The sequence below is a fragment of the Seriola lalandi genome, unplaced genomic scaffold (assembly GCF_002814215.2).
Source record: "Seriola lalandi dorsalis isolate HSWRI2012SDOR001 ecotype SW California unplaced genomic scaffold, Sedor1 jcf7180002054357, whole genome shotgun sequence".
Taxonomy (NCBI): Eukaryota; Metazoa; Chordata; class Actinopteri; order Carangiformes; family Carangidae; genus Seriola; species Seriola lalandi.
Window position 1 is genome coordinate 493138 of NW_019524910.1, and position 24786 is coordinate 517923.

General features: G+C 41.3%; 3 protein-coding genes across 7 annotated transcripts; 2 read left to right on the forward strand and 1 right to left on the reverse strand.

Annotated features, from left to right (window-relative positions):
• Positions 1-6229, forward strand: kera (keratocan). 3 transcript variants are annotated; one of them, XM_023408208.2, is made up of 4 exons: positions 1-313; positions 1073-1122; positions 4166-5040; positions 5173-6229. In XM_023408208.2, the coding sequence occupies exons 3-4, from the start codon at positions 4179-4181 to the stop codon at positions 5340-5342; spliced, it is 1032 nt and encodes a 343-aa protein (XP_023263976.1). In that variant the 5' UTR covers positions 1-313; positions 1073-1122; positions 4166-4178; the 3' UTR covers positions 5343-6229. The 3 variants fall into 3 exon arrangements, with proteins under 3 accessions (XP_023263976.1, XP_023263974.1, XP_023263975.1); XM_023408206.2 differs by lacking the exon at positions 1073-1122; XM_023408207.2 differs by lacking the exons at positions 1-313; positions 1073-1122 and adding an exon at positions 2835-2927.
• A 1449-nt stretch (positions 6230-7678) lies between these two features.
• On the forward strand, positions 7679-22007 carry epyc (epiphycan). Of its 2 annotated transcripts, XM_023408196.2 has the most exons (10): positions 7679-7935; positions 10678-10876; positions 16936-17104; positions 17491-17988; positions 18307-18510; positions 19391-19522; positions 19782-19940; positions 20115-20317; positions 20575-20670; positions 21055-22007. In XM_023408196.2, the coding sequence occupies exons 2-10, from the start codon at positions 10685-10687 to the stop codon at positions 21223-21225; spliced, it is 1824 nt and encodes a 607-aa protein (XP_023263964.1). In that variant the 5' UTR covers positions 7679-7935; positions 10678-10684; the 3' UTR covers positions 21226-22007. The 2 variants fall into 2 exon arrangements, with proteins under 2 accessions (XP_023263964.1, XP_023263965.1); XM_023408197.2 differs by lacking the exons at positions 17491-17988; positions 18307-18510; positions 19391-19522 and having other exon boundaries at positions 7681-7935.
• LOC111656481 (uncharacterized) lies at positions 21773-24639 on the reverse strand. Of its 2 annotated transcripts, XM_023408213.2 has the most exons (4): positions 24502-24639; positions 23837-23930; positions 23376-23463; positions 21773-23267 (listed from the first exon to the last, which is right to left on the reverse strand). In XM_023408213.2, the coding sequence occupies exons 1-4, from the start codon at positions 24572-24574 to the stop codon at positions 22548-22550; spliced, it is 975 nt and encodes a 324-aa protein (XP_023263981.1). In that variant the 5' UTR covers positions 24575-24639; the 3' UTR covers positions 21773-22547. The 2 variants fall into 2 exon arrangements, with proteins under 2 accessions (XP_023263981.1, XP_023263982.1); XM_023408214.2 differs by lacking the exon at positions 23837-23930 and having other exon boundaries at positions 24502-24634.
• Positions 24640-24786: the final 147 nt, after the last annotated feature.

The window sequence follows — 24786 nt, forward strand, 5'->3', positions numbered from 1 at the left end:
ACGAAAGAGGCAGAAAAAAAAAAACTGCTGGGCTGGCAGAAAAGTAGGCAACACAAACTCTGAAGGGACATCCCAACTCACACACAATCGTCCTCCCACCAACAATTCATACTCCATCCTCTCAATTCAACCGGTGTATGTCCAAGGTGCAGCCTTGGGGAATTCAAACCAATAACAACACAAGAATAATCGGGTTAGCTCAGTCTTGACCACATCAGAGACACCAAAGCTGAGGACAATCATCAGAGCTAATCACTGGGAGAGCAGAGGAAACTGGCTGCATGCAGACCACTCACAGCAGTTGGAGAAGCAGGTAAAGATGATCTTATCTTTCTTTTGTAATAAATCTGTTTGAGAGAGGAGGAGTGAAAGGTGCAGTGCATTTTTCAAGTGGTTTGCATCTGACTGGATTGATCTTTACCTTTGATGTGGTGCACCCCTGCCAGCTTTCCAAAACTTAGAGGTAATATATTAATGTGGTAATGCAGCTTTGCAAATAAAAGAAGAGAAGACATGCAGATTAAGATGTAGGTGTATCCGTCGTGAAAAGTAGTTTTGTCTTTTTTCTTCCAGTCAGTTTATTTTATGAATTCATATCAGGATTAAGATAGATAGACATTTTTGTAATCAATCAATTTGCAGCTATTTTACAAACACGTTTACACTTGGAAATGAATGAATGTAGAAAAAAAAAACAGCTGTGGTTGTTGGAAGTTTCCAAATGACACACATCTTGGAAAGTCACTTTTGCTGCTAGACATGTTTTTTTCCACATAATACTTACCCATGAACACAGTTACTTTCTCAGCTCTGTATGCAGTAAGCAATGCTAACCCTTCCAAATGTCTCAAAGTCATCAAGTGGATTTCAGCAAAGCCATCAACTGGAGCCGATCCTGCAAAACCGATGCCGCGCAAAGACAACCCATTGTGTAATTAACATAGCTGGCTCAGACACAAAGCCCCTGGCAGGAAATTAGCATTATCATATTCCTCTGCATGTGTTTCTCCTTAGCCTGTCAGACAGATTGTAGCCAACATTTGTTTTAAGTTATATATGTTCCATTTTGCAGAGATCTGTGAAGCCCTGACTCACCATTTTCAGCAGCTGGGATATTTAATTGTAAGTGTTGGCATACATTATTGATGACTATTGTTTTGTTGTGTGAATGGAAGGGCATCCCATCCCTTGTGTGGGCAAATAAATTCCAGTTAGTTTCATTAATCCTTGGTTCCTCACACATCATTAATTGTATTTTTAAACTTCATTCACATTTCTGACACCTTGGATAAGTGTTTGGTTACTCTCACTATTCAAGTGCCTGTAAAAAGACAGATGTGCCTACCCTCTGTGCAGTTATAGAATGGTAATTGTTGTATTAAATCCTTATCAGATGGACAATTTCATCCACAAAGCTTTTATTGGGCTGCTGGTCCATAGTAATAGAAAGGCTGAGAGGAAGCATTTTGTCAGTGTAGAGGTTACAAGCCTGCTGTCCTGTTGCTTAACAGACTGAGTTGCATGCCAAGTAATTCTAAGGTCAAAAGCCTCTGCAGTCTGACAGCAAAGTGCATGATGCTCAGAGACAGGACTTTTTTTTCTTTACTATGAGCTCAAAAACTATTATATGCTTCACACTTCAAGAACAAGAATTAGGCATATCTGTAAATAACTAAAGATGCTATCATAAGAAGATAAAGGTGTGGAGAAGGCAAAAAAAGAGAAGAGTCACTTTAGGTTAACCAGCTGGGACAGCTTAGGGCAGTACAGGAACTGTATACAAACAAGTGTCCATTCATCTAAACAACAGTTTCTATAAATGTACTCGGGACTAACGTATGGCTGTGTAATTGATCATACAAGATTACAAACATGTGTAGAGGAATGATCACTGTGCACAAATGCACCAGGGTAAACACAGGAGGAGCTCTAATGGGCTTGCATGGCTGATCAGAGATAAGTGTTGCTGCTATCCTCATACAAGTCAGCTAGGATTATCCTTGTATTCAAGCCTTTGCCGTCAGTGCTGGAAATTAGCACAATGTCATGCTGGCATGCTGACAGGTCACCAATCCTGACGCTAGCTAGCTTCTGCAAAAACAATTTGCTTTGCCAGCATGCCGTAAAATCCCCCCAGATTAAGCCTGACCTCCCTCCCATAACACCATTACCTCTCATGTCTGCAGACAGTGTTTTGTACATAAGTACAGTGCGTCATTTTTGTGCTTCATGCTTTACCTGTAGAGCCCAAACAATGTGCTTACCTTCTTAATAATGTAAAATGAGACACAATCACAATCACAACCCTTGAACTGTTTTATTGACCATAAAACAGAAATACATGAAGTGTCTAATATTCAATTACATTTATTGCACCTGGAGACTTGGATCTTCTGTACATCGCAATTGTACGGAACTATATTTGTGTACTTTTTTGTTTATCCCATATCTTCTGTAAACTGCAAACACTGTAAGACTTTTTAATTTGCATCAAACAGATTAATTAATCCTGATCACACTGTGGACAGCAACAGCATAAAATTAGCCCAAAGGTCGGCAAAGGACACTTGGGGATTTGTGAGTTTAGTTAAAAACAGATCACGCATGCAAGGGAGGAAGGGTTGTACATGTGGAAATCAGCAAACAAGGAACAGGTAGGCTTGCATTAGTCTGTTCCTAAGTGGGCCATGTCTTGGATGAAAAGGCTTAGCACAGTATACCATGGGATTATGACCTTTGATCCTTGCAGAATCTGATTGGCCAAAAGAAGCTTTGGTGTCATCATGAGTTGCAGGCTGGCACGAGCTGAATGAAAAAGCTAGTGGTACAAATAGAGGGAGGAGAGAGGTAGAGCCTTGCCATTTGGGACAACGCTCGACAACTTGCTGAAGGAGGACATAGGAAAGAGGAAATTTACAGAGTTTAAGGTAAGATGGGTTTTTGAGAGGCCAAGCCATCGATGCGTCTGAGTGACAGGGTTGGTATAGGTTGGTCTGGTAGACATTTGTCTTGCAACTTTAGTGACTGGGCTTTATCTGTGTGGAATCATGAATCACGCTTTTACCATTTACGCAACACCTTGTACTCCAAAGTTTGGTCAAGAGGCTTTGACCCCTATACAGTTAGAAAACAGGGGCACATTTCTCAAAACAGGTGTGCTGGGTTTGTCTTTGAAGTGCGCCCATCCATGGAAAACCATGGCCTACCCAAAATGAGTTCCAGACAAACGTGGAGTGCATCAAAATTTTAAACAAGCACCAGATGAGCGGCTGAGAGGAATCAAGTAGAGGATTAGGAGATGGATGGCTAGAAGATGACATTGGAATTTGTTCTTTTTTCCTTTCTTTCTTTTCTTTTTTGCTTTTGTACTTCTGCATTTCATTGCTTCTGTTGTTTCAGGCATTTTGCATCTCTCTAATTTACCCCTGTTAGTGGTTATTACTAGGCCAATAGCCCTTTTCCAGAACTGTCATCCCTAATAGGAAGCAATCTAGCTCTCTTCAGTTGAATATGTTCAATGCTTAGCTGAAATGTGTGCATGTTTGCATATGCATTTATTTGCAGTTCTCATTGCAAATAAATGCATATGCATTGTGCTGTGCTTGGCGTTGTGTGGCGTGCTTAGCCATATTCATTGCAATCAAAGCCTGATGAACAGTGTACCTCTTACAACGGACATGCAAAGTCTTCAAGTAATGCAATTAAAGTTGACCTGGCTCTGCATCCTGTCTTTGGAGCTTTACCTGTCACAAAGAAATGACCCGGAAAGAGCTCTGGCAGATGCGATTGGAATTCAGTAATAATGACATTAGTGGTAGAGTAGGCAACAAACGCTGGTTGTGGCTAAATTGGGCCACAGTTTACATTTGTGAACACTTAGTCAGCTTTTTCAGTGTTAAAGGCCTTACCAAGACAGCGGTTAAACTAGAATTACAAAACAGACACAGGTTTTCCAGCGCAAACAGTTGCATGGGTCATCGTTTACAGTATGGTCCTAATCCCTCAAAGCCCCCAATCAATTGTAAATGATAATGTCTTATCTGCTCATCTTTACCTTAGATATGGAGCATTCATTTGTCTCTATGCCTTAAGGAATCTGTTACATTACAAAGCTGTTTGTCTCTTATATTGTTCTTATATTGTTTTTTCTTCCTTTCTATCATAGATTGCACAGTGAAATGGCACTTCTCCTGAGCCTTCTCTGCATCTTGTGCCTGGTCGGGCCAGTTATCGGCCAGGACATGCCTTATGAGGAATATATGGCCCAGATCCAAGCCTGCCCCAAAGAGTGTCGCTGTCCCCCCAACTTCCCTCGTGCTGTCTACTGTGACAATAAAGACCTGAAGAGCATCCCTAAAATCCCTCCACACACATGGTATCTGTACTTGCAGAACAATTTAATAGAAGTGCTGTCAGCTGATGCCTTTCGTAATGCCACACAGCTGCGCTGGCTCAACCTAAACCGCAACAAAATCACTAGTGAAGGAGTGGAAGAGGGTGTCCTGGGTACAATGTCTCACCTGGTGCACCTGTACATGGATGACAACCTCTTGTCTTCTGTGCCGTCTTCTCTGCCAGCCAGCCTGGAGCATCTACGTCTCTCTCGTAATCGCATCTCCACGATCCCTACTGGCGTCTTCATTGGTCTTGAAAAGCTTAGCCTCCTGGACCTCCAGGGGAACAAGTTGATGGATGATGCTGTGACTGAGGTGAGCCTGAAGGGTCTAAACAACCTGGTACAGATCAACCTAGCCAAGAACCAGCTGACAAGCATGCCTCTTGGCCTACCACCCACCACCACTCAGCTTTTCCTCGATGGCAACAGCATTGAGAAGATCCCAGCCAGCTACTTCAAAGGTTTGCCGAAAGTGGCATTTCTGAGGCTCAACCACAACAAACTTGGGAGCAGTGGAATTCCCAAAAATGTGTTTAACGTCTCCAGCATTTTGGACTTGCAGCTGTCCCACAACCAGCTGACTGAGGTGCCCCTCATTCCCTCCGGCCTTGAACACCTTCACCTCGACCACAACAAGATCAAACGTGAGTCCATGGCATTTTCCCTAATTATAGACATTCATTTCAGTTGTCTGTTGAATAGAACTGTTTATGACAGAGGTATTCTACAATAGTATCATAAGTCTTGTAACGTTAACTCCCCTTGTGTTTTGACAGGTGTAATTGGCTCCAATGTGTGCCCTGTCTCCGTCGACGCTATTGATGACTCCATCAATGAAAGTGTTCCACGATTGCGCTACCTCCGACTGGATGGCAACGAAATTAAGCCACCGATTCCCAGGGATGTCATCCTCTGCTTCCGTCTCCTTAGGTCCATTGTCATCTAAGAAAAGGAAAATCATCATGGTGTTGGCAAATTATACAATCTATGACTTGACGATGCTGGTTTCATGAGACTTGTGAAACCATATGTCAAAAATGGAAACATGAGTAATATTTGCATGCTTGTGAAATATTTGACACTAGTTGGCATCAACTTATTTTATTGAAGAGAAGTTATTTTTTCAGTTCCAGAAAACTGTAATTTTCTAGTAGAATTTGAATAAAATCAGAAAGAAACAGCCAATAGGTCAATAAGGAACTGATTGGTTAGGTGCGTTAATTGACGGTGCAATCTGTTGACCACTAGTTGTGCCTTATGTTGGTGTAAACATCTGCATGTAGAATACTGAACCAAAACCTATTACAGCATAGCATGACAGTGATTAAGGGGGATAATATGTATTTATGGCATGTGGACATCTTTGAGGACTCATTGTCATTATCCTTTCTTGAGCAGGAAGTAGACCTCATGAATGCATAGGGAAATATCACTTTAGTTTTGTTTTGTTTTGTTTTTTTTCTATTGTTTCAGGAAAACCTTTGACTGCTTTATATTTGTAGACTTGAAACCAAATGAATGGTCTTGTGTTCTTGTTAACTTTAGAAAATTACTCTATTCTACAATTATGCATATATACTGTAGGTAATTTATTTTTATTTAATATTGTTTGAGAAAAAAAGAACAAAAAAGTATAAACCTGAAAGTCCTGTGAATATTCATGGCCAATATTCCTTAATGTTTTGTATGCAAAAGAAATGTGATAACTGTTTTTAAAAAGAAATGCCAACACAGTTTTTAATTCTGGTCATATTGTTTTTTTTTTTTAATTAGTTGAGCAAGAGATTTAATTTTAATTGTCTTTGATTTTAATAAAATGTCTAAAAATGAAAATGTAATTTTGTCTTCTTTTTTTTTTACATCTCTTTACATCTTTTTAAATTTTCATATTTGTGAGAAATAATAATCAAAATATTTGTGGTAGCCTGTTATTTATATTTGCCATAAGAGTTTTTCCACCACATTTTATTCATATCAGATTATAACTAATCTTATCATTAGACAATGAACATACAGTAGATCATCATCCACAGAACATGAATCAATGAGTAGACTCCCATTAAAGGAATTGTGTAGCTTTGACACAGATCTCTGTGCTTCTGTCTGAAGTGATTCATTCACACTCACCTGATGAAACTGCATTACCATGAAATAAAATGCACAAATCAGTGCTTCTTACTCCCAGTCATTTGTTCCTCTCCCCTAAATATTTGAAGGCTGCAGATAAGGCCAGTCAATAAGGCCAAACATTTTCAACACATGATCCATGTTTCTGCTGGCTTAAAATTTCCATTTCATTGTCAATTATCACATGACTCCTCAGGGTCTGCACAATGCACTCTGTCATATACTGTGGGTACCAATCATTGTGTCAAGACATTTTGGGCAAAATGTCATTCAGTTCTTTGCCTTTTGAGAATGTTTGGCAGAAGAAAAGCTCTGAATACAAATCCCAGCTGATGTGGCAGGTGCAGAACGATTTCTGGCAGTCCCGCTACGTCCTCACTCATCAAAAGGTCTAGAGATTCCATACGAGTGAGAGGGAGAGGTGGGCAGGTTGAGACAAAGTTGTGGCCAAATCAAGCTGACAGGGTAAACCTAGCCAGTAGCTTCCTGTGTGTTCTTTTTTTTGTATTATCAATGGACAGTAATGACTGTCTATGAGTGTGTGCATCTCTTTGAATGCATGCCTGGATCTGTACAGAACTGAAAAAGAAACACTTGCCTTGCTCTGACCCCTGATCAGTCAAACTATGTTATCCTGCAACAGAATGCAGATCTGTAGTTATAGCAGAACATTTAGCAAGCAACGCTGCAAAGAGAAAGCAGCTTCAACCAAAAGGGAGGGCAGAGGCCTTCCTCCAAGCGGGGACTTCCTCTCAGCACCATGCTAACAGGGGCTCCTCACAGAGGTCCCATTGTGTACAAGGGCCCCGAGGATCCCCCCCATACATGAAAGCAACAGATGCCAGAGTTTCACCCCAGGAAAAGGCGGACAAATATTTCAGAGCCACACTCTTACAAAAATAAAGGATACTCTTGTAAAGGATAAAAAGGTATTTTGTCACTGGGGGGGCTTTTGCTCTCTCTTGCTGTCTGTGTCTGATGTCTGTGTGTGTGCGTGTGTGCGTGCATGCGTGTGTGTGTGTGTGTGTGTGTGTGTGTGTCTGTGTGTGTGCGTCTGTGTTTCAGAGGGTCGTGCATATGGGTGTACAGTGTGGGGTGGGTGCAGTCCCAGCGACCAAAAGCAATCTGCTCTAGTCCAATCAGTCTCAGTGCCTACCTTCACACATAAGCGGCAGGGCACTCAGGTCTGCCAGAGCACACAGACCTTCACATACACACACACAAACGCACTTGTCACATTCACACACACACACACACACACACACACACACATACACACCTTTCACACACTTCACACATGCACCCTCCCTCTTCAAGGCACCCTGCGCGACCTCTCACCATTGGCCAGGTCCCTGAGCCCTCAGCATCTCCATCACGGCTGAAGGGACCATTCGGGAAAGCAGGAGACAGAGGTAAGCGTTCTTGGTGCTATCTTCATACTGGTTCAATGGCTCTCTGATGTAGGGGATTAGGCAGACAGGCAGGCAGGCTTAACTAGCCCCTCCAAAAATGCTGCTATTTAGGGTTTGCCTTGGAGCTTCTGACTAATTGGTTGGTGATGCAGCTGCTTATTTTCACTCAGGGATTTGCTTTGGAGGTTTGCAGGTGTCTGAAATGTGGATTTCTTTGTTGTCCTTGAGCACTGATATTGATTTTGAAATGTTGGCAGGTAGTTTTATGAGCTTCAGCAGATGTGAATCAGGTGTGAGTGTCCAACAGGTGTTTTTTGGTTTTGTGACAACCCTGGTGATATTGATTTATTTGGCCACAGCTACAGTATTGTTTGCTTTTGATTTCAAATCAGGAAGCAAATCGAGATTCTTGTACTTTTTCAGTCAAAATATGACAGAAAATTTAGGAAGAAGTGATGAAAATCTTATTTGCTGTAGGGAACTGTTTTTATAAATCCTCTCTCAATACAGAATTATGTGCATGAAATATCTTTCTGCTTTAAAATGTTTGTCAACTGCTTTAGTGGAGGATTTTCAAATTCCTTTATAAATTGTCTGTGATACAAATGCACCAGTTTGCTCTACAACCATTAGCAAAGGGACGTCTGTCAAGTTTGCTTGTGGCTTTTGAGGGAAAAAGGTAGAATCACTGGATATCAGGAATGCCCAACGCGGAGCCAAGCATAACACGGAGGTAGTCTGGAGGCTACACTCATACACAGTTTCCACACACTGTACACTGTGATGGCCTGTATAAAAGCACACCTCTGTCTGTAGCATAGTCCTTCTTTCAGTGTAGCCATGCTGGATTTCAGAGCCTCGTGACAGAAAGTCAGTTCAGTGGAGATGCTAACAAGTCAGCTCACCTTTTTTCAATCAGGTGCATTAAGTTCATGTTAGACATTTTAAACGGGCAACGAAGGAATTGATTTGCATAATTAGTGTATCCCTCTCATTTAAAGTTTAGATTGATGACTTAATTAACCTGGGGGGGTGCTTTTTTTTAAATTTATATCTGTCCTCATCCCAAAATAGCAGCAGAGGTTTCTCAGTTTTCTCTCTCTGAAAAGATAGGTGTGTTCAGACACAGTGTGTATCTGTGAGAGGATGTGTCTTTCCAAGTATGTGCATGAACGTGTGTGTGTGTGTGTGTCTGTGTGTGTGTGTGTGTGTGTGTGTGTTCGCGTGTGTATGTGTGTGTGTGTGTTTGAGCACCCTCACTGCTGAATGAAGCTTTTCCTTGCAGCCGTAACTCACTGCCATCCTGTCCACAAACCTCGGTGGAATTTGGAGTTTGAGTGCTGAGACAGGCAGCGACCGGGCCTCATAAAGACCCTCTGTAAAGGGCGAGGGGTCGAGTTAGCTCTTTCTCTCTCTCTCTCTCTCTCTCTCTCTCTCTCTCTCTCTCTCTCACTCTCTCCCACTCAGTCTTATCCTCACTCTCTCCATCTAACCCTGAGGGCCAACATCTTGTCCACCTCTCTCTCCATCTTGCTCTTTTCTTCGCTTCTTCCCTTCACTTCCCTTGCTCTCCATTTCTCTGCCCCGGCCTAGAGGACTCTCTTAAAACTCTTCTCACGCCTGTGGCGATGTGGCTACACCTGCTAATAGTCTGCTATGAAATTCCCCTCTGACAGATGATTAATTCCTAAGCCTAATGTCTGTGATGACAGCTAATTAAACTGTAATTAACATATACTAATCTTATTAACCCTTCCCACTTGGGATTCACACTTATGAACTGAATCAACCTCACTAAGCTTGGCAGATCTTTGCTGCTGAGATAATGAGCTGCTATCTAGGTCAGGGATATGCATAGTAGATCTGCACTCAGTGAAACTCATACCTGCTCATTTTATATTCAACTAGAAAAGGGCCCTCTTGTCTGAGCCCTCATTTCAAATTCATGGCCAAGAATTTTGCTGCATGTTTCAGCCAAAGCCTTTTTGGTGTGAATGGGAAAAATTATCGAAGCCCCAACCAAAAACACACAAATTAAAATGTAGTTTTAACAGCGTTTTATTGAAAAGAAGGGACTTGAAATTTTAATTCCTTTGAATGCGTTTAAAACCATCAATGAAAAATCCTACGAGCTGAAAGTAGATTTCTTAGAGGCGTTTAGCCCTGCAGACTAAAGCCAACCTTCCCATGGTTCCTTATCAGATCAACTCTGACTTCTGACCTTTGACACGCCACATGATAGCACTGATTTAAGCCAAGATGGCTGCTCCCTGGAGCATCTGGCCGACTGAGGCAAGAGGCCCTCATATTTCGATCCCTTGAGCTGTCTGCACCTCAGTAATGAATTCACTGACCTTAGTGATCTGACCCAAAGTCAAGCCCTGGTCTGTAGCACTACAGAGATGTTATACTGCCAATATTATAGACTGCTTATGGAGCCAATATCATAAAGACCTGCCTTGTTGAAGTGCAGCTATGTGGAACTATATTTTAATACATAACACGTCCTCCGTTCTACGCACATCAGTTTAAAGGTGATTATCTAAAACAGCTCCTCACAGTTTGCCACTTTGGTATTTCAATTTCAATTTCTGCATGTCTGTTCCCCTTTCAATTTCAAATTTTGCTTGTTGCATGGGAATTACTTTAATTTCCATGCAGTGCCCTGTAAGGCATCTACAACTGTAAATCTTTTAATGGCACATTCCCTGTTTGATTTTACATCTCTCTGTCCGTGTCAAGGTGGACAATGAGGATGCTCGTGCGGCTCGTGTTGGGACTCTTCGTCCTCAAAGTGGTGGTGGCCAGCCCCAGATTTTCCCGACAAGTGGACTTGGACTCATACGACAGTGCCAACTATGATGTGGATCTAGACAATTTGAATTTGGAGAACCAGGATATCTATGACTACGAAGATGGGCTGACAATTGATGATCCTCAGGTAAGAAACTGTATGGGTCCAAGACCATGGTAGTTGGTAGTTTTGAGATAATATCAGCGAATTCATTGAGGATTTGTTTTTGCTGTCATGCGTCATGGCAGGTTGCCATTTATTCTGCTAAGCAGAAAGTCAGCAAAATCATCAGATCTTTTATGAAACGGCACCAAGCAGCAGACCAGGATGTCTATGATTTAGCTGCTAAAAGGCTTTATATGTCTGTGTTGTGTTTATTGCTTTTTTCTGCTGCACTCAAGTAGCCAAAAATTTGTTATTGCAAATTTAACTGATGCCATTTGTGACTCACATAGTATTTATTCAACATTTACCTTTATCACTTTAGTTGTTTGACACAGTCAGTTTTGTGTTCTTCACTGCTTAATGGTTTCCAGAGTTTAAACCATACAGGCTGATCAAATTCCGCCCAAATCCAGATTCCCTTCAGATTTCACAAATCACAGCTGTGACAGTGTAACACTGGCGAACTGGCTGGTTTTGATTAGAGGTCACTAGGTTCATGGAGCAGATAGGCATCACACTGACAGCAACAGGGGCCATTTGGAAAGTGGACAAGCTGCTTTACAGCTTTATGCACTATTGTGGCCAAAATATTTCACTTTCATGCCTTGGCCCCGACACTTGGACTGACAGGCCCCAGAATCTGCGGTCCATCTGCATGTGGAGTAGTTTTATCTATGCAATCAAGCAATATTCATGCCTCAGTTATGGACATGGTTTTTATTTGCCTAAAGAGATCAAGGAAGGACACATCTTTTAATCACACAGCATACTAACATTTTTACATATTTATTTATTTTTTATCTTGGTGTGCAGATTGCTTAGTTGCAACCTGCATGATTTCATTCTGCTTTCAGTCATCAGAATATAAATTCCTGACAGCCACAGATGAAGAAAAAAAGTACAAGAAAAATAGATGGAGCATCATTTGCATGTATTATTTTACAACTTATACTTTCTACATGAGGCTTTAGCAAGTGGATGTCAACGGGCTTCAAGTGAGACAGCTGTTATGGAATAATTTCTCTATGTGTGACCTGCTGTCACTGTTAAATAAGGGAATGACCTGCTTCAAAGTGAGAAAAACCCAAGGACTGCTGTGCATGCTGGGACTCACGTCTCTTCTCATTCTACTCAGATTCTGCTCTGCGCAACAGCTTTCCAAAGATGAGAGAGGATTTCTAACATGAAAAATGGATTCCAGAAGTGCCCTCTCTAAATCAGCTCAAGTTGAGTGTGATGTGGCAACCCTGCGGGGCATGCTGGGATGGCAAGATAAAGCCAAATTTCGTGTTCCCATTTATACTTCTTTGTAACAAGGAAATTAGGCCAAGGCGATGTCGAGATGGCACGAGGCGAATCATCCACACAGGATTTTCAACTTGCTTCCTCTGAGCCAGCGACTTAAGTCAAACCTGATGTGGATTGCACTCACACTACCGCTGTTATCTAAGACCTATCCCACTATCCAATGCCGATTTAGCAGAACTAACAACGTAAAGCAGTGAAATTATTTTTTCATCCACGGTCGCAAAAAGTTACAAGCACAACCTTTTGCCTAGATTTAAAATGTTTGAATTGTGGTGTGCAAAGCTTTACAGCTGAGTGTTACACCGGACAGTGCTCAGTGTGGGAACGCTGTCATGTGTTGCAGGGGAATGGCTTTGATAATGTCTCTCTGTTACCAAGCCTGGATATGACACAGCACATTGCATAAGATTTTGTGGGAGTCTGCGGGAGCAGGAAAAAGAGAAACAATACAATTAGAGTTACAAGAGTCTTTTTCATCTGGTTGTCCGCACTGAATAAACACAAACTTATAATTGCAGCATTGAGAAACAGAACATTGCAAAGATCTGTCACTTTGTTGTTTGCTGTTGACAACAGAGTTAAGGGTGAGAGGGCAGATCTTCTGGTTGTTTGAGAAGAAGTAAAGAGTAAATGGATTTTATTCAAACACACATCAAATGTCACGGGAGCAGTGAAGCGATGATGAGCTCCATGCCTCTGGAATGCTGAGTCTTTGCTTTCCACTTCCAGCTCTTTGTTAGTACTGTATGTCTCTTCTCTCTCCTCAAGGCTTGTCTCTTTAGAGAGAAGTAAAGCTCATCTACGACGTTATCCAAGCAGAGTGTCCTCAGCCTGCTGCGCTCAAAAGTCTCTGCAAATGCTTTAATCACCAACTTTAGATTTATTTAGGCATCTTTGTTTGACCCAGACATTCAGTCTGTCTTTCATCATTTTTCCTTGAGTCAAACATCTTCAGAGCAGGCTGGCTCAGTTCGTTGCAGCTGGTAATTTGAATTTTGAACTTGCTTTGTTCCAGGGCTGGACAAAATAATATTTGTGTATGCTATATACATCGTTGACTGGTGATTTTTGATTCCCGAAACTGTTGTTTGTGCTGTTGTCGTATTGGATTGTTTTACTGTAGGCCATATAGTGAGCAGTTATTTTGTCAGCCATCTGTAGCTCTTCATTTGTGCCACAAACTGATAATTAGTATCATAATCTTGTCTGTTACTTACTTGAAAACACCGGGGAATGCTGTCACTGCATTTATCTTACTGAGAGTTAGATAAGAATATTGACACCACTCTCATTTCTGTGCGTTAAACATGAAGCTACAACCAGCAGCCAGTTAGCTTAGCTGAGCATCAAGACTGGAAACAGGTGGGAACAGCTAGCCTGGCTCTGCTCATGTCTACCAGCACCTTAGCATGCAAAATTTACCACATGGCTATTCATTGGACTCAAGACTTAGCATGAATTACATTGCACATGTTGTACAGTGTATGCAGATGAACCATCAGAAGGGTGGTGACCTGGTGCTGCTCATTTTTTGGTGGGGTGTGACCAGTACATTTGCAAATCACTCTGCCGTTTTGTTTGTTGTAGGCTAAAGGCTGCAGCTGGTGAACCAAGTGTATAGCTGAAACTTCACATCCTTTGCTGAATGCATCTACTGATTAATATACAACATACACAGCGGCGACACATCGTTTTGGCTTTGGCTTGATGCTCACATTCGGCGTCTCTCCCTGTGCTTTCTGTATTCCCATGCTGTTTCCAGAGATTTTTTTTTTTATATATTTTTGGTTGCCAGCCTTTCGCCTCTTCTTTTCCCCTCGGGTGTAAATGTTTGCTTTGGGGAAAGGGGGAAATGAAGGGGAGAGCTGCAGTGAGCTAACTCTGTGCAAGACAAGTCAAAGGCCTACCTTGTTGTATCCCAAACTGTGTGTCTGCCAAGCTTTAAAACGTGACATTCAGCGCTAGATATCTCCTCATTGCTGCATTTAATGTCACTGCATTACTTTTTTATTCACTTCAATTTGCGGTGACATAAAGGTTCTACTCACTTCATTCTCTGGACATACAGTACATTTACTTTGACACCTTTTGGCTTGTTGGCATCTGATTACTTTGGTTGAAAGTAGTTGCTAAAACTCAAATATGGATTCTTGCAGCTACCATGTGTGTCTTGGATCCACAAGGACCATTCCCTTTTTAGAGGGTTGAGTCAGCCTTGTTGGGCGTGAGAGAGTGTCAGGTATTACCTGTGGTGGTGTGTGGGGGTTCATTGCCCTCGTCTGGAGGATGATAGAACTGCATCAAACACCAAAACATCAAAAAGTACAACTGCAATGACTGTAAATGCAATTATAATGTCAGATGGATATACCTGAAGCTTTTAATGACGGAACCAAAAGCGCTGTAATTCATAAATCGTTGTTGTTTTGGCAGAGTTGTCTTTTAATTTATTTCCCAACATAAAACTTAAATGCTAGACTGTTTGATAAACGAAAGTGCTAAACCTTTGTTTATAGAGTAATGTGATATTTTGAAATGAAGTAGACAGGAGCGTTTACATGGTTTTATTTCTTAGTCCTTGGGTGTACTCCCTGCAGTTTGTCTAGACTTTAAGTTTACTAAAGGGCACAAAATAATGTCTGCAAACACCATCACTTGTGAAAGAAAGTGGTTAACTAAATACGGGAATGATCTGAAAAACCTTTTTAAAAAGACTAAGAAACTTATTAATGTCAAAGTTTTGTTGACAAAAACCTGACGAAATATCACAAAAAAAAGTGATTTAAAAGTCAGTTCATAATTAAGATCGCATAAAAAAAATGTCTTCTTCCATTTGTAACTGAATATTAAGTTATTTTTCCCTGTGGCATGTACGCTTGGTGAGATGATTGTTCTTATTGCTAAGATATTTCACATGCAGAAGATGTACGTGCAGAAAGCGCCGTCGTCTGGTTGTGGGCGCAAAGACTAATCACTGTGGTCATCTTAAGGTGTCTATACCCCAGAAATGTCCTCTATGGCTTCTTTTAGACTTTGCATCTGAGTAGTCCTTGCTGTCTCTAGTGTGTATACGTCAATCTGGACACTTTGCTGCCACCTACTGGTGGAGACAGAGCAGTTATGCTATAATCCTGGGTTGGATGGGCCTGTGCTGATCCCCCCTTGATTTTTGATTCAGTGACATGTCAGTTGAACTTTATCACCTTTGATTATAGTTGAATGTTCTTTTTGGCCTTTTTTGCATTTTTCAACTAATCATAGAAAAGATAAAAGAAGAACAGAGAGAAAGGGTGAAAGAAAGGAATACGCAAGATCCCAAAACAGATTTGAAACGACGATGTCACCCTTTCAGACCACCAGACTGTCTCGATTGCTTATCCATCAGTTTACCTAGTTATCCTGTGCAGGGTTAAGGGAAGAGGGGACTTTGCTTTTACCGGAGTGCAAAGGGTGATAAACTTGTCAAATACGTGAACAATATTAGGATAGCATCTCTTGTAGTTTAAATTAACATTTTTCATGATAAAATAAAACAAATTTTTTTGCTCATATAGTTTGTTGTTTTCCCAGCAGTGATCACAGATGTTTACTGCAAGTTTCTATTAACCACTGCATCACTGTTTATGGTAGGCATGGAGGGGGTAGAGGAAAGCAGTTTAAAGGGCGGCATCCATGCGTAGGATGGGCCAAATACAAGCTATGAACAGAGATTGGGAAGCATGATGTCAGTTATGGTGAACTGTGTATGTGATTATCAATCTTCAACAATAAGCAGGCAAGGTTCATCTGATCTTCACTCTGCACTTGACTCTCTCCCTCAATGTTGTTACTTATAAGGTCATTTCAGGAGCGAAAGATACCATAGACACTTTAATACTCCTCACAAAATGTTATGAAAGAGCTTTTGTGTCAAAGTTACTAATGTTTTGTTAGTATCCACAAGTTACATTGGCTTATGTTCTGTATAAAGCCATTTGATTACCAAATGAATGATGCTACCCTGAGTGATCCGTGACCCGTCAGTCTAAATGGTTCGGCTGTAACTGCTTGTTTGCGAGACGAATGTGTTGACATGTCAAATTCTTTACACCAAGGATTGTACTGTAGATTTTGACAAAATAACAGATGTACTGTGAGAGATTTGGATTTTTAACATTTGATTTTCCTGTTTACAGAAATGTATCAAATCACCTGACTGTCAACACCATGCATACATGAGCACTGTTTGTCTCCTAAAACGCTGTAACTCTGGGACTACTTAATGCAATCTTATGGAGGTTTTATAGTGCCCTCCATGATATATGGATGAATACATAGTGTTAATTTTCATTTACATTTACAAAATTCATTTTAATAAGGGAGAGTCCATTTTCTGTATATTATAATGATAGATATATATCTGTATAATATGTAGTTATTGGTAGACTTTTTAATGACCAGGATGTATGATTTGGTATATTATTCATAGATTATAGATCACCAACATCACATTGACCTCCAATTTTCAGTTCATAACTTTGTGCGGGTGCGTGTTATCTTAGAGTTTACCAAATGTTGAAATGTGTAGGTGAGCTATTTTATTTCGGAATACAGCAAAATGTCTGTATGGCCTGTATTTTGGCTGTGTACAATTACATCAACATAAAGTTTTCTTATTTGCTGGAATATTAGGAATCAATTCTAAAGTCAGAATTTCTTACGTTTTTGCCTCACTGCTGCTGTCTTTCCCTCAGATAGAGATTGGAACACTGGCCCCACCTGACTACAACTACCCTGTACCTGAGGCCTCCTTGGAGGAACAGGAAGGAGAGGAAGAGGAGGAGGAGGTGCCTCTGACACCCCAGCTCATCCCCCAGGGTTCAGGGGGATCTGGGGTTCTCATGGGCCCAGACACACAGAAAGGTCTGAAAAAAAACATTTACATTTAGGTCTGCACACCCATAAAGTCACTTGATATACAAAGTTCACACAGATTGACAGACGGCCTCGCTCTTCTCTGGGCATATGGATTTGTGGAAGCAGCATTACCCATAATGAACAAAAACATCCAAAACAAAGAAACACTAATCTCTCAAAAAAAACTAATTGTCTTCATCTTCAGCAAATCATCTTTTCCACGTGCATGTCTTCCATTTAACTAGCTCTTAATGTTTAAATGTGTCATGTTCATTGTGTCCATCTGTCACCTACTACTGAACCTAATCATCATTGTGAACTCCAAACCTGATTAATGATCCATTTCAGTCTCATATGTCTGTTTATTAATACCTAATCTTGTCTCTAACAAGAGGTGGAGCTGCGTCTGAGGCCCATTGACATCCTTCATGTCTCCGGGGATTTTGGGGGTTCCGTAGGGTCTGGGGCCTCAGGAGCTTCTGGGGCCTCTGGGTCTGGAGGCTCAGGAGATCTACTGGTCTCTGGCGGCTCTGGGGGTTCTGGTGACATTGTACTAGTCTCCGGAGCCTCTGAGGAGCTCCTCAGCTCTGGGGGATCTGGAGAGTTCTTGGTATCTGGGGATATCTTGATATCTGGGGATCTCTGGGGATCTGGGGATCTCTCAGGATCTGGGGATATCATGGGATCTGTAACTTCTGGAGCCTCTGGGGACCTTGGCTCTGGAGGTTCAGGGATTTCCATTGAACTCCCCCTGGGCTCTGGAGAATCTGGGGACCAGTCTGGTTCTGGGTTCTCTGGAGATCTCTTGATCTCAGGGGCCTCCGGAAGCTCTGGGGTTTCTGGGGACTCTGGTGAGTCTGGGGACTCTGGGATAACTTTGATATCTGGAGGTTAGTACCTTTACAGAGCAGATTGTGGAAACACTATTTCTTGATCTGTGTGGAAATAACCTGTCACTCTGATTTATGTTGATTTATTATCTTACATTCCATTTAACTGCTTCCTTTTTAAATGTAGTTAAATGTTGATCTTAATTATTTGTTCTATTGATTGCCATTGTATTTGTGTTACTCATTTCTAACATCCTGTCTCATCTAAAATGTGAGTGTGATTGATTGATTGATTGGTTAATTGGTTGATTGATTGTCTGTCTCACCCCCACCCACCTAACTTCGTACCTCCTAACCCCAACCCTTGGCTCTAACAAGAGGAGGAGCTGCCCCTCATTCCCGACACTATCCCCCAAGAGGCATCGGGTGCTTCTGGGGATTTCTCAGGAGCTTCAGGAATCTCAGGGGCCTCAGGGGATATTGAAGCCTCTGGAGACGTAGATGTCTCCGGAGCCTCTGGGTCTGGTGTCTCTGGAGACACAGAGGTCCCTGAGGTAACTCTGGTCCCTGACATTGATAAAGGTCAGTATCTACTCTAGCCTTGTGTGAGATATGTTAATGGCGGGGTAAAAACTCCATCCATATCTCACACGCCAAAAAGTGAATACTTAAATTGAACAAGATGCCAGTGATGGTGCAGGGCCAGGGAGCCATCTTTGAATCTTTTAATAAACTGGCCAAGGTTAAAAGGTACCATTTTGACCATTAGTACCACTATAGAGCAATGTTTTTTATGAGTGGGTTGCTTTTTGTTTGTATGATGTGCACAAGGACACACATGCATGGACGTAGCAGAAATACAAATTTAAAATAGACAAAAGAAATCAGCTGTGCAAATGTTTTATGAGGAAGTAAATGTAGTTCTTTGACCTTGAAGATAAAAACACTTAATTTTGGTGAGAAAAATGACTTTTGTTTGTTTACGAACAGGTCAAGATTTATAATGGGAACTGGGTCCAGCATTGGCACCTTGTCTGTCAAAAAGCAATAGTAATGTCATTTGAGAGAATATTTGACTTATTCACCGCAAGATCTACTTTCACATAAATATTTATACCAAGTCCACTGTGGTTATCCATCCTGGTTGCCCGTCATGGAGGAACCTAAAACTAAGACCAAACCTAACTGGAAAGACTTCCGTAAAAAGTGTTTTTTGTTCTTTGCTAACAATCATGTTCAGCAGATCACACTTCATGTCATTAACACCAAAGATATTTTCATTTAACTTCCATTCATCAGTTAAATGCCACAAACACAGTATATTAGTAGCATACTGCTAATATAGCTACTGTATGTAACTTATCACTGCGGCAAACAGTGGGCCACTGATTGCCAGACTTCCTGTTCCATGTCCATGCTAATCTAACCTGTTTCTTTAACACCTAATCTTGTCTCTAACAAGAGGAGGGGCTGCTTCCGACTACACCAGAAACCCCTCAGGAGGGTACTGGCGGTGTAGAAGGGTCAGTGAGCTCTGGATTGCCAGAGCCGGGTGAACCTGACGAGCCTGATGAGCCTGTGGTTGACAGACGAGGTCAGTACTGAACAGCACGGCCACAGAATTCAGACAAGCAATGATGTAAAATCTCAGTTCCCTTTGGAACCTGTCTGCAAAATCCTGATATCCTGAATCCTGATTTGATTGATTTTGCCCTGTGGGTTATAACCTCTTGAGGCTTTGAATGAGGTTAAGGCTTATTAAGTAAACTACCATCATTCTGCCTCCTATTTTTTTATATTTTACTCCTTTCCTCTCCTCTTCTCCTCCTTCTTCTTCTTCCCGTGTGCTCCAGGTATGCCCACTTGCTTGCTGTGCACGTGCCTTGGTGGTTCAGTCTACTGTGATGACTTGAAGCTGGACAGTGTACCACCTCTCCCCAAAGACACCACTCACTTCTACGCACGCTACAACAGAATCACCAAGATCAACAAGTCTGACTTCGCTTCCATGAGTATGTTTCCTGTTTGAATGAAAATGTATGAATATTAGACCAGGGATGTTCAGAACGACATATAAAGGTGAATGTCAAGCATTCAATCACACCTGTTCCTTTGACCGGGACTGGAGTGAGCCGTCAGTAAACGCTGATATCAGTGTCTCAGTGTCCTGTCTCGCCTCCCTCCAGACAAGCTGAAGAGGATCGACTTAACCTCCAATGAGATAACAACCATCGAGGACAGAGCATTTATGGGTCTTCCTGAGCTGGAGGAGCTGGTGATCCGAGAAAATCACATCTCACAGCTGCCTGCCCTCCCAGAGACCATGACCCTGATTGATGCCAGCCACAACAACATTGGCACCAAGGGTATTCACAAAGAACCGTTCAAAGTACGTGCACCTTCTTAACTTAAAGTTCCTGTCACACACTAAAGCCTTAAATCGCATAATTGCCAACAACTAATAAAATATTGCAGTAAAAAAATGGCAAAGCCATTACATAGATTGCGCACCAGACAGCGCTGTGGGGTCTATTCTTAAGTCTTGCAGTGCATTGGTTGAACATGTAAGGGATCCATATATATCAAAAACATTTGTTTTAAGGGTCAGGGCCAATAATGACCTATATCCTTTGTCCCTGTTTCTAGGACATGACTGGCCTGCTGTACCTGTACCTAACAGACAACCTCATTGATTACATCCCTGTGCCTCTACCGGACAGCCTGCGATCTCTACACCTACAGGTATATCTGCTTCATGTGTCATCACTCCCCATCACTGGTCAACAATGATAGCAAAATGTTCAAAGTATAGTGCAGGTTCTTTGCATTCTTGGGGTTAAAACTCTTTCTGGTTCCAGTTTGATATGAAAACAATGTAAATAGAAAAATCTTTCGCTGAAAAGGTGAGTTGGGGTCAGAAATGATAATAGGTCTCAGTACAACCGCACAGGTGTTTTCACTTATCCTGTCTGATTAGACTTCTACTCATTATGATGTTGGGTGGAGCTGTGTTAAAATAAAAAACATTTAGAATTCATTCTGATTAGTCAACACTCCCTATGTGCTTTCATTCTCTCAATGCATGGATGTATCTCATCATGGATCCTCCTCCATCTCCTCTTGCAGCGTAACAATATTCAAACGATGCACGAGGACACGTTCTGCAACCTGAAAGATTTCAACTACATCAGGAACGCACTGGAGGACATCCGTCTGGACGGCAACCCCATCAACCTCAGCAGGACCCCGCAGGCTTACATCTGCCTGCCCCGTATACCCATCGGGGATCTCATTTAACCACACAGACACATACTCTTACACTCTTGCACACTGACTCCCACAAATACAACCACATGCACACATCTTTGTACATATTGACACACAAGACCACACACGCAGACACATATACTATTTTTTCACTCTTCAAACAGTCAATCAATTACAACGGCATACAACTGTCAATCATGCTGCTGACAAATACTATAGATCAATTAAACTTTGTTTGGAATTGTATGTTTCATAAACCTCCACAAGCACGTAAATTATGAGTTGGATTATGTTGATCAAGCACATATACACTGCTCTACTGCACCTTTTTCCTTCCTGTTGTTCAGACTTCCATGCCAAGTATAACACAACCACACACACACACACACTCACACACACATACACACACACACTGAAACCGTCTCGATCGTCATATTCCCTCACCAACAAGAAAATGCATGTACACACACATACAAATACACACACATACGCAGCAGAACTTTGTCAAAAGCCAGACTGTTCTGCAACTTGATTAAGTGTAAACAATAGGTGGCATTTGGAGAAATCAGTTTATTAAAAACCCTCAAACAACATGTATGTTTCTGTTCAGTGTCTGTTCAAGACTGGCAAAAAAAAAAACAATCAGTAATATTTTTTAAAGATGTTTGTTTTGTAAAAATAAAAAATAATATTATTATTAATGATGAATCTAACACTTTTGGAAATGTATACTAGCATAAACTTATTGAAGCTGGAGCTTAACGAAAGGTAAATTGAGTATCTAATGCAATAAAAGACGCATTTAAACACAATCATTTGTTGTAAAGTCTGTACTGTAATATAAAAATATATATTCTGAAAAAAGATTTTTTACATGAACTGCAATATTTGGTATATTACATTTCAAAAAGTGATGTTTTAACCGTGCACAATAGCCTATACCGAAGACTCTAATGTCTAGAGTCGATCAACTAAAGACTATTGTTTGATTTGGGAGGGGGGTTGTTGATTTTGATTGTGGATGGGGTTAAGAATAATGCTAATAGCTTGCTATTGTGTGCTCTGTATGGAATAACCACAAGTGAATAAAGTTGTTTTGACGACCTCTCCGAACCAGAAGTGGCTCAACGTTTTCATTGACAACTTATAGGTGTAAGTATATTGTGGATTTTGAACTGCAGTAAACTGTGTGCAGATGCAGCTGAGGTGAACACAAAAATGTTTTTCTTCAGAGGCAGTTTTGTGCAGAAAAAATCCATGTAAGAGAGGATTTTATTGCTTAACAAAAATAATTGTTTTTAAATTAAATATATACCAATGGTACATCATAAGGAAGTGCAGTTCCAAAGATTCTATAAGTTTTCTATAAGTTTTTCAAACAAATGAAGGAACCGTTCCTTCCTGTCCATGACATCGGTGTCTTTCATGTTGCTGCTGTCTTCTGTAACGTCCTCAGTCCTTTCTTTTGATGCATATAGTCTCTCCAGTCTGGCCTTCTCTCGCTCCAGAGCCAGTCGGTCCCTGCACACAGCATCTCTGTCCTTCTCCACCATCGCCTTCTCCCTCTCCATCACCGCCTTCTCTCGCTCTATCATCGCCCTCTCTCTCTCCAGCGAGGCTCGGTCTCGGTCCAGGGCAGCGACCTCCCGATCCAGTGCTGCCCTCTCCCTCTGCAGTACCTGCCGCTCCCTTTCCATCATCTGTTTCTCCTTTTCCATCACCTGTCTTTCTCTCTCCATCACATTCCTCTCGTTGTCCACCTCCAGCATGATGCGATCTATGTCCTGGCATCCCTCACCCATCTCCTCCTCCCTATCCTCGTCTCCATTTAATGAAACCTCGATCTCTGGCCCACCTGCTACCGAAGCTGTAGGGGAGGATATCACCATGGATACCTTCCTTTTCTTGGGTTTGGAGATGGATAAGAAATCACAATTGTCTTTGTCGCTGGGTAAAGCCTTGAGGATGGGGGCACTGCCTTCCAGCCGACCCTCTATAGCATCGTCCATCAGGGTGAAATGAGTCCACGTTTCAGGGAACACTTTCACCCCATCTGGAGGGTTTTTTAGCTCCTGAGGAGACAGAGATCAAGTCATCAAGACAAGAACAAAACCTGTCAGAATGCTTTATGAAGGATTCATGAATGAAAAAATTCTGACATAAATCAAAACTATGAATACCTTGTACCGCTTCTTCATGTTTTCCCATTTTTTGGATGCTTGACTATGGGTCATCTTGTGTTGCAATCCCATATGTTTGAGGATGGACCTGAAAATATAATGATTTTAGTGCTTTACAAATGTATTTTAATATTGCGCCAAGTTTTCAAGGTTAAAAGAGCTTCCTCTGATATCAGCAGAAAAAAATAGCAAAAAGATAAATTAAAAACAGAGCACAGAAATAGAGCTATACTATCAAGAGGTTGTTAAATTAATATAAACAACCCACAGTTTCAACACTGGAACATGATGAGCAAAATGCGGCAAAATTATGGTAGGTATGGGAGGGAAAAAAATTATATTCCCTTGGTATAGAACCTCTTGAGCAAAGACTCATCTGAAAGTAAAATATCCTCTTATAGTAACTGTGTATTCCTGCATCACAAACTAGAGTCTCAGAGAAAATTGACTTGACGGTTTACCTCCATGCCCACATGGAAGTATTTCTTCTTCCAGAGAAGAGGTAATTATTTGAAACCCTCAGTCTCACAAAGTCTTCAACTTCTTTTGAACTCACTGAGAGAGAAGAAAGGAAAAAAACATGTAGAACTTCACTGGAGCTGCTTAAAAGTGTAGTTTTAAAAAAATGCCTGTCCACAATTCAATAAAACATAAGCCCTTTGAGAAAATTACATATCATATTGTTTACTACAGTGTGCAAACTGTGATTTATTTGCTTGATTTTTTTTTTTTATCTTATTAGAAGTGTATTCAATGGGCTTTTTCATTTTTTCTTATTAAAAACAATGTACTCTTCCCCTTTTTAATTCAGGTGAGAACCATTAAATTAACTTTGCAACAGGTGTCACGTCACAATCAATCAACTAGTTTATAAACTTGGTTTTGGTCTGTGTTTATTTGGATGACTAGTGCACATTAGATATAAACGTCACTGACATCGGAGGCCGACTGAAAACTGTAAGTTATTTACATTCACTTCTCAATGTTGAATGAAATGAATGAAGGCGTGCTTGCTGAGTAACTTTTCACGGTGGAGCCCACTTGCTAGGTGCTAAGCTAACTCTAATGTGTGCGGCTAGCTCGATTAAAACGTATCTTCCTGTCATTTCCTGTCGTCATTACTTACTTTTATATGTGAACTCCATGGGGCTGTCTTTATCATAAGTGGTGCTGGTGTAAGCGTGATCCTGGAATTCCATTTTCGCCTATTCTCCGTTCTTTGTTTAGGCTTTTTGTGAAGTGCCCTTCGTAGGTCGTTCCTCCTTCAGAGGGACCCTACGTTCTTCTTCTTTTGTATTATAGCTGAGCGCTCTATCGCCGCCTGTAAACAGGGAGGCACCAGTGGCAGAAACGGCTCACTATCGCCATCCAGCGCTGTGGAGGTTTTAGCACACTACAAATAAACCTTTTT

Excerpts from the sequence above, each read along its gene's own strand:
- kera (XM_023408206.2), top strand. The coding sequence starts at position 282 with ATGCAGACCACTCACAGCAGTTGGAGAAGCAG. Across the intron at positions 314-4,165 it reads CACAGCAGTTGGAGAAGCAG|ATTGCACAGTGAAATGGCAC; the intron begins GTAAAGATGATC and ends TTTCTATCATAG. Across the intron at positions 5,041-5,172 it reads CGACCACAACAAGATCAAAC|GTGTAATTGGCTCCAATGTG; the intron begins GTGAGTCCATGG and ends GTGTTTTGACAG.
- epyc (XM_023408196.2), top strand. The coding sequence starts at position 10,685 with ATGAGGATGCTCGTGCGGCTCGTGTTGGGACTCTTCGTCCTCAAAGTG. Across the intron at positions 20,318-20,574 it reads TTCACAAAGAACCGTTCAAA|GACATGACTGGCCTGCTGTA; the intron begins GTACGTGCACCT and ends CCCTGTTTCTAG. Across the intron at positions 20,671-21,054 it reads TGCGATCTCTACACCTACAG|CGTAACAATATTCAAACGAT; the intron begins GTATATCTGCTT and ends CTCCTCTTGCAG.
- LOC111656481 (XM_023408213.2), bottom strand. The coding sequence starts at position 24,574 with ATGGAATTCCAGGATCACGCTTACACCAGCACCACTTATGATAAAGAC. Across the intron at positions 23,931-24,501 it reads CATGGAGTTCACATATAAAA|TGAGTTCAAAAGAAGTTGAA; the intron begins GTAAGTAATGAC and ends CTTCTCTCTCAG. Across the intron at positions 23,464-23,836 it reads ACTTCCATGTGGGCATGGAG|GTCCATCCTCAAACATATGG; the intron begins GTAAACCGTCAA and ends TTATATTTTCAG.